Source organism: Camelus dromedarius, chromosome 18 (genome assembly GCF_036321535.1).
Source record: "Camelus dromedarius isolate mCamDro1 chromosome 18, mCamDro1.pat, whole genome shotgun sequence".
In the NCBI taxonomy this organism is placed as follows: Eukaryota; Metazoa; Chordata; class Mammalia; order Artiodactyla; family Camelidae; genus Camelus; species Camelus dromedarius.
The window spans coordinates 2,961,643-2,975,726 of NC_087453.1; the positions used below are offsets into that span (position 1 = coordinate 2,961,643).

The window sequence follows — 14,084 nt, forward strand, 5'->3', positions numbered from 1 at the left end:
TTAAAACTGAACTCTCCTGAGTGAATTGTTTTGTTTAAATGGCTGAATGACTACAAGTCAATATGTAGGAGCTGGCTTATTGCCAGGATTGGAGGACCTTTCTTCTAGAACTTCATTACTTCCTTGGCTTGAACATGACAATATCAAATGACATGATTCTGTTTTATAAAGTTAATTATACTGTTTAGAGATATATACGTGTGACTAACGCAGTTTCAGGATAGTGATTACCTTTTGGCAGAGGGGATATGGAAGGTCATGTAAGAGTACACAAAGTAGATTCAGATAAATGGAATGGTAATTCGTGAGTGTTAACTTTGTAATGTATGTTACATATTTTCTTGTATGTTTTAAAAGTTTGTTTTATTTAATTTAATTAATTAATTTAGACGGGAACTTGGTAATTCACGTTATACCAACCTATCCTGTAAACGTGTATCAATCTCAGTTTAGTCTCATCTTGAAACTTAAATTTTTGAATGAGTTTAAAGGTGTATTCTTGTTTTTCATGATTCTAACTTATATGGAGAAATATTCTAGTAACTTTTAATATCAGTTCTCATCTATTTGAAAAATTCAACCTTATTTTCTTGAATTGCAGGACCATGTTTGGAAAGGAGACAACCAAGATCTAAAATGGTAAAACCGGGAAGTTTGTGTTCAAACATCTTTTCAAAATTATTTTTCTCTTTTCCTGTAAAAAAAAAATGCCATTTGTCATCTCATAATTTGATCCTTGTTATCCTTGTTTATCCGTAATTGTTTCAGGCTCTGCACACTTACTTCTGCCTTCTGCCTTTTTGAATCATGTTGGCCTGTTTTAGGTCTGTTTTACTCTGTGCTTATAGGTATTTTTGATATCTATTTTTTCCTTTTCTTTCTCTTAAGTAATATATATCAGGCCTCTCAGAGCTTTAATAGTGAGGCTAAAAAAGTGATAAAGAATATATTTGGAATGGGAAGATAAAATCCACTCATTTAAAAAAAACTAATCAGGAATATTTTTATTCCTATGCATATATGGATCTTGTCACAGTGCTAATTTTATAGCAAATAGCTTGTATCTCAAAATAGTGATCTAATATATTCAGGAATTTTTCTCCTAAAGACACCCAACAAAAATATCACCAAAAAGGTAGATGAGACAGTTCCAGAGGGGAGAACCAGACTTCCACGAAGAGCAGCAAAAACCAAAAAAAATTATAAGGATCTCTCAAATTCAGAATCAGAGAGTGAACAAGAATTTTCACATTCATTTAAAGAAAAATTGCTAGTAAAGGTAAGTAGATATCTGATTAATAATTTCTAAAAGCCTCCTAAAATATTAAATAGAGTGAATTTTTGTAAGAATATCAGACTTGCCACTTCTTTTTAAGATTTAACTTTCTATATGATAAAATTTACACAGTAATTCTAAAAATTGATCCTTAGGCAGTATAATGTTAAAATTTGTAATAAGTTGGCATTAGTGTTACAAAACAGGTATTTGACTCTAGTAAAATTATAACTTTAAGATAGTATCTTTGAATTAGAGAAGTATGTAGTCTTTTCCAAAATTATCCTTCAGGAAAGTACAGACAGTTGGGAATCTGGATCTTTTTCTTGTGTAAAAGCAAAAATACTAGATCTGAGTTTCTTCCCATACACTGCCCTACTTCTGTTCATACCTGACTTCTTCCTTATGTCTCAGTCTTATAGATATACCCCTAGCCTATACTTGAAGGCATTCTTAACAAAGTTAAAAAAAAAAAAGAATATAGTGCTTACAATGTGCCAGGTGCTATTCTAAGCATTTTATAGATTTAATTTCTTAAAATCTCTTAAGTAGCATACTTAATGACTACTAATGACATCTCATTTTGCAAATGAGAAAAATTGAGGCTCAGAGAGATGAAGGAACTTGCCCAAGTTCACACAGCTAGGAAGTGGTGAAACAAAGATTTGAATTCAGAGTCTGGCAGTAGAGGTAGGTCTCTGACCATTACACTGTTCTCATTTTAAATCATTAAACCTCCGTCTCTCCCTGTTATTTCTTACCTGGAAGATCTTAAGGATTTAATATAACTTACCTCCAGATTTTCTATCACTCCTTACTTTCATTTACATATAGTTAGGTAAATCTTGCCAAACCAACTTTCATCCTACTCTCTTCAAAGAAAAACCCTAAAAATTTCCAAACAGACATTCAAAGCATCAAAATACCTTTCCAAGCTTTTATTCTCACTTCCCATTACATACCCAGAGCTGGAACAGTCAAATGGAGAACCTGTGACTCCCAAACAAGACCTGTGTCTCTGCTCCTTCTGCTTGAATCAGTGGTCCTCCACACTCTCAGTCACAGCTCCTGCCATCCTCTTTTACAAACTCCTGAGCATGTCATGTACCGTGAAATCTAGGAACTCCTTCTGGTTTCCCTAAACTGGATATAATCTTTGAACTGTCATAGCATTTTATTTGTAGCTCTTAAGATATTTATTATAGTCTATGTATATTATGTTTTCTTGTGAATTTGTCATCTGCCTTCTAGTATATAAGAAAGTCTTTTACTACTCATGTTGAGGCCCCTATTATGCCTGTACTTAGTGATATAAGGCATTTAATAAATACTTCAGTGTAACTTAGTTTTATATGTCCAAGTATAAATTATTTGTATTTGAGTATAATTTGAAAGTTATGAATACATTTAGGAGAGTATACATTCCAGAAGCAAAACTGTGAAGCTGCCAAAGAAACAGCAGGATTCCTTTTCTGCCGAAATACAGAAGGATATATCAAAAGAAAGGAAAAACTCATCTCTACTGAGAGATACTCTACAAGAAAACAGCCTTGACCTAGCTCCTATATCTTTATCTGGGAGTCCATCATCTATAGAAGTAATGAGATGTCAGTATCATTTTTTTTCCTTTAGTTGAATATTCACTAGTTTTCTACTACAATTACATGAATATATAATTTAAAGACTAATTTTGAGGGGTATATTTAAGATTTTCAGTAGTCAAAACTTCATTTTTACACTAGTTAATGCTAGTAACTTGGTCTTTGCTGAGTAGACTTGAGAACAGTGTTACTATGACCCTGAAGTTTTACATGTTACAAAGTTAAAGACCAAATGCTTTACAGAAAAAAATTTAATGTGTATTTACAAGTTAAAATGTGAAACCTTGAATACAGTGGGAATGATGGGAATTCCTAGTTTCTCATTTTTACATTTCATTGGCAAAAGTCTCCAAGGAATATCATGGTCATTCTGTGAACCCATAGTGGATTATCTTCATAAACAACTGAAGTTTTGCTTTTATTTAAAAATAATTGGCAAAGAAAAGTTTTATTCTTTGAAGCTCTGGCGTATGTATATATTTTTCTAGTATAGAAACTTTAAGAATAAGTTTGTACTTATATCTTTTTCAGTTCCTTTTAAGGGTATTTTAAAGCATTTCTGAGTGTCCATCATTTTAGCAAAAATTCAAGACTTACATAAGTTAACAAACATTTCCCCTCAAGTAGCTATTTGTTCTTTTCTATAATATTTTAATACTGCTCAGGACAAGTGTCATCTCAGATAAGCACATACTCAGAAAACCTGATTTGATCATATGCCCTGATTTGACCTGAAAACTGTGAAAATTCATTTATACTAAGACTTGTTTCAGCCATGAATTTTCTCATCTGTATTTGAAGGATTTAGACCAGACTACTTCCCAAGCTATCTCTAACCATCAAACCTGTGACTTTAATGTGTACCAGTACTGGCTATGATCTCAGAGTACTCAGGATAGTAATTAAATTAGGTTGGTCGCCATAGATATTTTTGTTTGAAAATGTTTGGAAAGTTCTTAAATTTTTTTAAACATTTTTTATTGAGTTATAGTCATTTTACAATGTTGTGTCAAATTCCAGTGTAGCGCACAATTTTTCAGTTATACATGAACGTACGTATATTGTCACATTTTTTTTTTGCTGTGAGCTATTTTAAGTTGAATAATACTCAGTATTTTTTAGTCTTTAAAAACATTTTACATATAATTTGATCTTGATTTATTAAGCTTACCCTTTCTGAATACAGCTAAGATTTGACGGTTTATATTTTTAGAATTTCAATTAATCATACTATTTCTAAAGCAGACATTAGAGATTAACACCTGTCACCTCTTTTTGTTTGTGTTTTGTGAGGCAATATAGGTACAGAAAAAGGAACAGAAAGGGATTTTACTCAGGATTATGACTGTATAACAAAATCAGTATCACCTTATCCAAAAACTTCATCACCTGAATCCTTAAACAGTAAATACAGCATTGGAGGTCCAACAAAGTCACCCAAAAACAGTGAGGAAAATTTACTGTGTACAAGAGAAAATTGCTCACCAATTCCACAATCATTCTTTTTGGTAAGAAAAAAAAAGTATGTATTTTCTCTTTTATCAGATATACCTGAAGTGGGCAAATCATTTGCCTTCTAGTCTTAATCAAGTATACAGTGCTTTTCTTCTTAAGGTTTTGAGTGTGGTCTAGGGGAGAGGAGGAACCTACCAATAAGTAAATAGCCTCAGTGAACCGCAGACTGATCCGTGCAGGAGGAAGAAGGTGGCGTATGACAGTACTGGTGACAAGTCTGTGCTAGGAATGTCACTTCCCAGGAGGTACTACTTACTTGGCTACATGTCAGAATTACATAGTTCGTTTCCTAGATTTGAATAGGCTTATTCATACTGCAACATAGGCACTTCTTTCAGATTTCACCGTAACTCAAAGTCTGTAACATTTAGTTACTAAATCACAAGTTGACAAAGCAAATTGCAAAGAGTGTAGTTGAGAACAGTATGACTATAGCATTTGCTTTAAAGATTTGTAAATTAACTTTAAAACTAGTAGGTAAATGGTATGAATATTAACAAACTTAATGATATGTTGAAAAATTCTTTATCCTTCCTCTCTCATGTATTGTTATATGTACCATTTCTTATTAATAAAATATGTAGGTATGGTCAAAAGTCTTTTAAAAAGACAGAGATAGGAATCAATTATGGGTCAAAGTGAGGGAGGATAGCTAAAAATGTAATGTCGACAAGAAGTAGTTTATATTTGGAATTCTGCTTTTTTTGGGGGGGTTGTTTGTACTTTGGGACTAGTTTATAAACTCCACCTCACCTCCAACCCCTTTGACTTGGGTTGTATAGATGACTTAATTCGGAGAATTTTGAAATAGTAATACAGTTATAGAGCTGATTATCAAGATAATATAGTTCACTGTAACTAGGTATAGCTGAAAAAGTTTTGACTCAGCAAATAGTGGAGCAAGGATAAACGCATTCTGTGTTAACATTTTGCAAGTTAGTGAAGCCATCTGCACCTCAGTTTTCTCATCTGTAAAATGGGGCTGGCAAAAATTAAATAGGCTGATTATGTAAGCATAATACCTGATACACAGTAAATACTCAAATATATTATTCTCTTGATATGTGCTAGTATCTGAATACACAAAGATGGAATTAATGACAGTTCAGCACACCTATAGCCAAGATCTGAATCCTCTGATAAAACCAATCTACTGTCCTACCATTTTGAACTGAATGTAAGTTTATTTCTACAGGGTTTTAAGGTCCTTTTATTCTGTTTAACCAGTAGTCTTCACAAAGCATAATTTTTCAAATAGAACCTTACATGAGACCTCCAGTGTGCCAAACAGATAACATAACTATTCTGTTTAAAGCAGATAGGTCTAAACCCTTGCTGATACATCTCCCTCTCTGATAACCCCCAAAAGCACCTTTGCAAGACTCTTTAATTTCTACAGAACACGGTTTAAAACTAGTTTCCCACTAGACCGTTATCCCATGGTCCTTTGTCAGCATTGCTCTGTTGTCCTTAGTTTCCCTGCATGCTTTCTCTCTTTGGTATCCTGTCTTGCGAATTGCAGCACCTATGTTGATTCTACTCTGTGCTAGATGGAATTTTGTTACATATTTATTAGCTGGACTTTTACAGGCGACATTGTGTTTCCCAGTTACTGTTGACTCTTAATTAGGTACTGGAAATTTGCTATGTAAATTTGTTGTACCAGCTTAACACTCTCCAACAATACTATGTGACAGTGCCCATTTTTCTAGTTTTTGCCAATCTGATGAGTGTAAAGTTTGTCTGACTTAATTTTCATTTCTGATTAACAGCATCAATGAGTATTTTTATATTTTTGGCCATTTTGTAAATTGCCTATTTTTTCTGTTTTTAAAATTACATTGTTTGATTTTTTTTCTTATAAATTTGTAGGAGTTCTTACTATTTTCTGGATACTTGTTCTTTATTGGTGTTATATAATGTAAACATTCTTTTTCTAGTACGTAGCGTTTCTTTTCACTTAGTTAAATCAAAAACTTCCACATGACAAAAAATATGATGTAATGAAATTTACCAATCTTTTGCTCTTCAAGAAATCTTCTTTCAGCTGTTGTCATAAGAATATTTTCTTTTCTTGTACAAATGTTAGTTTTAATTCTAACTTTGTTTTCCATCTTCCTAGGCTTTCTCTTTGCATATGGATAGTGAATTAGTTCAACATCATGCATGGGATCCCCCTCCTTCCTCCATCACTTGTGATGCCAATTTGGTCACAGCCTTGCACCCACATGGGTCAGCCGTTTGGTCAGTGAGATATAGCACAGTGCACCTCCTTGCTTCAGTTAGTGTAGTTTCACACTTACAGGGGTTTCACCACCCCCAATCCTCACCTTCATCTCATTCTACTTCTGAATTCTCTGGGCCCTTTACTTGTCTGATCAGTTTTAGAATTAGTTTGTCTGAGGGAAGAATTAGCATTTCCCAGTATTGTTACTGAGATTTCTCATCCACGTATTTCACTTTTCTCTCTGCTTTTTGGTCTTATTTCCAACAAAGTTGTGCCAAATCTTCCACAAAGAAAGTTGTCCTTCTGAAGTGTTCTATTTTTTTCTTTGCTGTATTTAAAATTTTGCCTTTGTATAGAAACACTGTTGACTTTTATATCTAATAATCATGACAAATTCTATCATCATAAATGCCGGCCTGGATTCTCTTGGATTCTGAATATAGATAATCATAAAATGTTATTCATGGTAATTTTTGCATTTTTCCATTGCAGTCTTTATGCTACGTGGTCTTTTCATTTTTAAGGGTTTGGTGTACTTGTTATCAAATTAATGTTGTAATTGTCTAAGTGCTTTTTAAAATTATGAGTGGGTATTGAGTTTTAGTAATGAAGATTTACTCTCAAAAGTTAAGTAGTTTTGGTTTAATGTTGTGGTTTTCTTTTATTAAATAGTTTTCTTACTTCCTTGGGGTTTCTATATGTTTTGTTCATTCATAGCCCATTTAAGAATAACGTAGTGAATAGAAACAATATAGTCTGTAGTACAGTTGGTCCTCCACATCCACGGCTCCCACGTCTGTGGCTTCAGCCAACTGTGGATCACTATTTTTTGTATGGGACATGAGCATCAGTGGATTTTGGTATTTGCAGGGGGTCCTGGAACCAACCCCCCCACCTCCACTGTGGATACTGAGGGAGGACTCCACTTACCCAAGAAACACAAAGATGAAACAGCTATTTAGATGTAAGCAGTTATAATTTAGAACAAGTTTGTGGAAATTTACCTCCAAATATGAAAATTGTATTTGAGGCAAAAGAGAGGTATAGATGGTCGTCTAGCTATCAAGCTTCCCTTAAACTGAGATTGTTCTTATAAGAATCAGATGACGGGGTTTTAATAATTTAGTATTTTTCAAATGTTATCTGAAAATTTGATGTTTAAAATATGTAGGGATGGTTTGATCATAAATAACAAGTTGAAATTTTTAAAATGAAAAGGTCTTAAGTATGCTATTGCTGCTAAACCACTGACTTACATATTTATAATTAGGACTTTCTAGTTTCCTGACTATATAGGAATTTGGTTAAGCTTTTGCCACTATAAAAGCCCATTAATCCATCAACAAAAATATTTTAATTACCCATAAAATACAGAAATTTAAGGCTGAATTTTGACCTGAACCTCAGTGGGTAGGTTGGTATATACAGACTGAGTGGAGAAAGAATGATAACCTGAGTACAGAAAGGGAAGTGGACATGCATTTTCATAAAACAGGAAAAAGGTTAATTTGGAACAAAGAAGCTTGTGTATTCAAACAGTAAAACATAAGGTTACAGGACAAAGATGGGGCTCAGTTAAAGATAAAGCCTGAAAGAAGTAGTCTCGAAAACTTTGATTTTCTATGGCTCCCTGACTCAAAGAAATCAAAATCCTAATGAGGAGGGACAGAAAAGTAGTAGTAGTTTTAAAAAGCCAACTCAAAACTATTGCTATAATTTAACATTGAGGTAAATGCATGGTGACAAATTCAGGTAAATGTGAGAGATGATAAAGGGATAAAAACCAAACAATTTGAAAAAAAAAGAACTGATAACATTTGCAGTTTATTATCTTTAGGGTTTGGGTAAGATGGTCAAAGATGAATTCAAGAGTACTTACAGAATTTTTTTCCAATTTCTGATAAATATTTTAGGATAGTCATTCAGCGTCTCCATTATCCATGTCTAGTGAAGGAGGAGAGAAAACGCAGTGTGACATGCCCTGGGACTCCACTCATGCATCAGGTTTGCAGTCATAGACCTGCTTTTTAAATAATATATTAATTACCGAAGTACTGTAAAATTCCATCTAAAGGAGTTATATATTTTAAGTCGTACCTTTATTCAATTTAGTTCATGTCAAAATGAAAACAAGTACAATAGGTAGAATTTAATGCAGTTGCCTGAAACTATACAAGTTAACTGAAAGACTTTTTTTTTATAAAAGCAAGAAAATATTAGGTATTTTTAATTAAGATTATAGTACCTCATTTTTTAACTGTTCCTAAGGCCCTACACAACATCTTAGTCGCAAACGAATGTACACAGAAGACAACCTAAGTAATTATGATGAAGTAGAACTGGAAGAAAGAGCAAACTTGCCTCCCAAAAAACTATCTAAAGGCGAAGATGCAGATCATCACAATGACAAAGGTCGGTAGATCAAATGCCTGTATCAGAATGCAGTTATTTTGGAAGGTGGTATCTTAGATCTCTAGTGACTTCATCCATAAAGGAAATCCCTTTGTAAGGACAACTTTGGATACATCCAAGAAGGATGATACTCTATCTGAATAATGTTATAGTAAGGGTCTTTTTACTCATAGATCACCCTCATCATTCTATCACTGATTACCACATACAGGTTTTACTGGAGTATGAACTTATTGATAGATTAGTGTGTCACTAAATAGTTGGATTAATAACATGGAAGTAGTTTAAACCAGTTATAAAAAACCTTTTAGCATGGGTATTAAAGCAGAAACAGTAACATTAAAATGGAACATTTGGACTGATTTTTTTAAGTAAAAATATTTTAAATTAAAAAATATAAATTCTTCCTTTGATTTCATAATCCTTAGATTACATATAGAATCTGAAAATAACATAATTTTGTTCTCAGCCTCATGACAAACAAGGCTAAATTTGTAACAATGCTTACCTTAACTTTAGCTGATTGTCGTCTTCTTTTTTTTTTTTAGTGTCTGAAAGTGTATCTCCGTTATCAACAAATGACTCTTCTATTCCCGGGGAGAACTGGGAAACTGAAATAGCAGGTGTAGGGATTGTGTATGAGCAGTTCAACACAGAATTCAAGACGAAAGTTCATGTGAGTTGTCATTCTTTAAATTATGATTTGTAATTTATACTCAATATGACAACATGCCACACTTTCTACTAGACTATCAGTTTGTTAGAGCCTTTGGCAACCAAAAACCCACTCATGAACTTACCTTTCCTCATGTACTGGTGAAAAATTGGAACGAGTCCTAGGTGAAAAACCTTACTCTCGCAAGAGCCGAGTTTCTCTTCTAAAGTCTGTGCGTTATCCTGTGCCCTTTCTTTTTCTACGGGTTCTGTCTCTCTCCTGTTTTCCTTTTCAATTTGTTTACCATTTTGACTCTTCTGTGATTTTTTTTTCTGAACAATTTTCTTTTCATGTCTAGTCTTTTTAATACATCGTTTATCTCACAGAGGTGACTGCCACTGCAGGTACTATAATAAAGTAAGTACAAAGGGCGAGCAGCCCCCATCACAGAAGTCCATTTCACTTAGTTTCACCAGTTCTGTACTTACGTATCCTTAGTTACTGAGGCTCCAAAGAGGTAATGTTTGCAAAAATCCTTTCTAAAATAATTTTTAATTATTGTTGTGCCACCCATGTCCTTTTCTCACATGCCTATATTTAGAATCAACAGTTCATTCTGTCCTTCTGTTAAGAAAAGGTATTTTCCTGCACAGGTTATCAGCCCTATCTCTTTGTCTTTTTCTTCTCTTCAGTGGTCAAATCTGAAATTGAGATTCTGTGTATTTCTTTTGTTTTGATTTATCCAAGTCTAAACAGAGAAGCCCTGATTTCATATATTCTGTTACACATCTGTGACAGATGTGAATATATGTATTTTATGAAAAATGGAATAAATAATTTTGAGTGGACTCTTAGGCTGTGCTCCTGAGGAGAATTACAATCACTAGCATCTTTGTAAATTGTAGAGTGTGATGTACTTAATGAAAATAATTTACCAATTCAACCCTCAGTTAGAACCTCTTTGGTGGAACGAGACTCTGCTCTGACTGAGCTTATTTATTAACACTTCGGTTGAAATCACTTTTTTTTTCACTTTTCTAAATTCTCCTTAGTCATTTATATTTCATGGAAAAGGCTTTGGTCTTAATACAGTCTTGGTTGGATTATTATTTTGTAAAGATTTTCAAGTTAAAGATGAGTATTTTTCAGATCCACCAGAAACTGATGGATTATTTTACTAAGCAGTTGTGGAAAACAGCCCAACAGCATATAAAAACAATGAACCATCAAATTCAGGAGTACAGGTCTGTACTTAAAATCCCTTCTGAAATATTCTAAGTGCTATGTAGTCTGAGAGCTATCATTTAAAAAAAAAAATCTCATTTTGTTTCTTTAATAGGATCAAAAAACTTGATAAATTCCAATTCATCATCACAGAGGAGCTGGAGAATTTTGAAAAAGATTCACAGTCTTTAAAAGATTTGGAGAAGGAATTTGTGGTTTGTGCTTTTTAGAGTTTAAAAATAATTTTAAAACCTTATTTTTAAGGAGCTATACTCAGGAAAACCTCTGTTAACCTTTTGCTTTTAGATAGAGCACACCAAAAAGGTTTTTGTTCCTTAGAATATAACTTAGTTTAACTTAGATTTTTAGTTTATAATGAATACCTTTGTAATAAGGGAGAAATTCCGAAAGATTTTGCTTTCAATTTTTTTTATATCCCAGAGTTATATCTGTAATATTTTTAGCATATAGCCAAGTTGTTTGTTTAAATTAGGAATTATAGAAATATAGTAAATTCTAATGTCAAGTTTTAATTTTTAGTCATAAGTATAACTAGTTTTGTATTTTGAAATTTAGGACTTTTGGGAAAAGATATTTCACAAGTTCAGTGCCTATCAAAAAAGTGAACAGCAGCGGTTCGTATGACATTCTTAATGATTAGAATCTATGACATATTTTTATTAACAATAAGTTTGTATTAGTTTAAAATGTTTAATTAAATGGCGATAATATAGAATATATAATTTAAGTACAATACAAAGGTAACTTTCATTATTTTACTTGTTAGGCTTCACCTTTTAAAAGCTTCATTGGACAAGAATGTCTTCTACAACACTGGTTATGAAGAAACTATTTTTACATCTGAGGTATACATTTTATATTTTTATATATAATCTCACTCATTATTAGTCTAACTTGTTTTTTTTGCTGTGAAAATTTTATAATAAATTTCATGGGAGAAATTATTTATTCACAGATGTGTTTGATGAAAGAAAACATGAAAATGCTGCAAGACAGGCTTCTTAAGGAAATGGTAAATCAACTCTCTAGAATCGATCATGCTTTCTTATTTTTAAATGGAAAAATCTTCCACAGGTTTTTCTCCTTTCTTTTTGGATTGAGAGAAGGCAGTTTTAGCCCCACTGGGATTCTTCTAGTAGTTCTTTAAATTAAAATAAGGGAGCAAAATTTACAGTAAAATATCAGAGGTGATTTAAATAATGAGTCTCTCCTAAGAAAAAAAAATTAATTTGAAAATTTAAAAATTAGCTAGAAGAATGATTTCTTTGTATGTATCTAAGCACTGTGCACTGCAACAGACCTCTCTCCTGCTGTGTCTTCTGAAGGAGAAGGTGTGTCAGGACAGAGTGATCCCAGAGTGAATTATTGTCTACTTGGGCAAGACTTCATTTACTTAAATTGGGGATAAAATTAGCTGACTTTCCAAAAGTCTAGTAGACCAGCAGCTGCATTCTGGGGGAAAGGTCCCCTGGAGAGGGGGGAAGATGTCTAAAGGGACTTCTCCAAGTGAACATGTCTTTGGCATTTTCTCAAGGATGGAGGTATTTTTATGTATACGTTAGTACTAATCTTGGTATACAGGATATTTTAATGTACTTAGTTAATTTTAATAGAACTTCAACACGCTGAAACAGTAGAGGATCAGGATGTTGTGGCTAAGCCAATTTAGCTTAAAACAAATAAGCTAACCAGACTGATCCTTATTGAAATTCTTTTCTAGACTATTTTGGTTTACTTTCTTCCTTTAAACAGTAAATACAAATTTCTTTGATTTGGGGTTTAAAAGACTAGAAGTCTTCTCTCAATTGATCATCTAAAATATCAGTGATGAGCACATAATCCTGTAGATATCTAGGAATATACCCAGGGGGACTGGATAAAATGAACACTGATATACAGTGTCTTGATTTTTTTTAAATTTTGATTTTAAAATTATCAGTACAAAACTAATTTTTTTCCTTTGACCATAGCAAGAGGAAGAGCTTCTTAAAGTACGCAGAGGACTGATGTCATTATTCATGGCTCATGAAAGAAACAGTGTGTGACGCCTAGTTGTTACCAGCGAGTTTTATCGAATTATGCTTTTCTGTGTATAACTAAGGAAATACTACAGTAGCTCTATAAAGAGAAACACATGTCACCCAGGCAAGACTGCCTTTGTAGGAACCTCCAAATCCAAAGAAATATCTTATCAATGAAAGAACCTACAGTCACTATAACATGGTTCTGAGCCCAAAGGACTTTTGTCTGTACACTATTACCCTTTTTAAAGAAAGTTTTGGGAAATCAGACAATAAAAGGAATTGGCTTGTTTTGCATGCATGAGACAAATATTCAGTTAACCATATTCACAAAACTAGGTATTCCTTTAATAAACTACAACTTACCATACAAAATATATTTTAAGTGAAAACAGTTTGAACTAATATAAAGTATTACTAAAATTTGTTTACTAGTTCAGAATATACTACAAGTAATAAAAATTTAGTGACGCATAGAAGGGGGGAGAAGTCAGATTTAAAATGCTTACCTGCGTGGCCATCAGTACTTGCAGCACACTGTTGGAGAGTATATTTGTTCAGTTATGACTCCACTATGTTATTAGAAGGCAATAAAAGAGTCTAAAATGGTTACTATATAATTCTAGGTAGACATGCTATTAACTCATAAGCAAGCTGTTTTGACAAGTACTTTTTAAACCCCAGTGTTCATTAACTTCTTAAAATGAATACACATTTAATTTGATTTAATTGTATAATATATTAATGTTGAAATAAATGCTTTGTCGGATAAATGTTCTACAATTGTTTTATTTTATAAATTATTATTTTTCCTATTTTATGAACATTGGATCAAACAGAATATCCTTTTCAGACATCCTAAGTATAATACCAGGCAGCCTCACTTGCCTGCTTAATGGTAGCAGCGTGTTTGAATACTACCAGTATTGAAGTACCGTGGTAGAAGTGGCTTAGAACTACTCCCATCACAACACACCTCCCTGCTTATGTCGTACTTGGTCCCATGCTGTGTTGTATGTGTAATCCAACCCAGCTCTTTAAACCTTTCTCCTTTGACCTCATCATCACCAGTAGTTATGTGCCCTGAACCTCAGCCTCAGACATTATCACCCCAACTTGCAGAGTCGTCCCG

At 33.1% G+C, this 14,084-nt stretch overlaps 1 protein-coding gene across 5 annotated transcripts in view; it reads left to right on the top strand.

Annotated features, from left to right (window-relative positions):
• The window catches only part of SYCP2 (synaptonemal complex protein 2), a 69,388-nt gene extending 55,672 nt beyond the window's left edge, over positions 1 to 13,716 (top strand). Inside the window, exons 31-43 of one of the 5 annotated variants that reach the window (XM_031433532.2) lie at positions 602 to 639; positions 1,109 to 1,279; positions 2,688 to 2,883; positions 4,180 to 4,385; positions 8,533 to 8,623; positions 8,888 to 9,031; positions 9,580 to 9,707; positions 10,836 to 10,930; positions 11,026 to 11,125; positions 11,487 to 11,545; positions 11,698 to 11,776; positions 11,887 to 11,943; positions 12,902 to 13,682. In XM_031433532.2, the coding sequence (XP_031289392.2) occupies positions 602 to 639; positions 1,109 to 1,279; positions 2,688 to 2,883; positions 4,180 to 4,385; positions 8,533 to 8,623; positions 8,888 to 9,031; positions 9,580 to 9,707; positions 10,836 to 10,930; positions 11,026 to 11,125; positions 11,487 to 11,545; positions 11,698 to 11,776; positions 11,887 to 11,943; positions 12,902 to 12,976 (1,439 nt within the window). In that variant the 3' untranslated portion in view covers positions 12,977 to 13,682. Of the gene's footprint in view, positions 1 to 601; positions 640 to 1,108; positions 1,280 to 2,687; positions 2,884 to 4,179; positions 4,386 to 8,532; positions 8,624 to 8,887; positions 9,032 to 9,579; positions 9,708 to 10,835; positions 10,931 to 11,025; positions 11,126 to 11,486; positions 11,546 to 11,697; positions 11,777 to 11,886; positions 11,944 to 12,901 lie in introns of all 5 variants that reach the window. The other 4 variants (XM_064496952.1, XM_064496953.1, XR_004130837.2 and 1 more) reach the window with 4 other exon arrangements.
• The last annotated feature ends 368 nt before the right edge of the window (positions 13,717 to 14,084 follow it).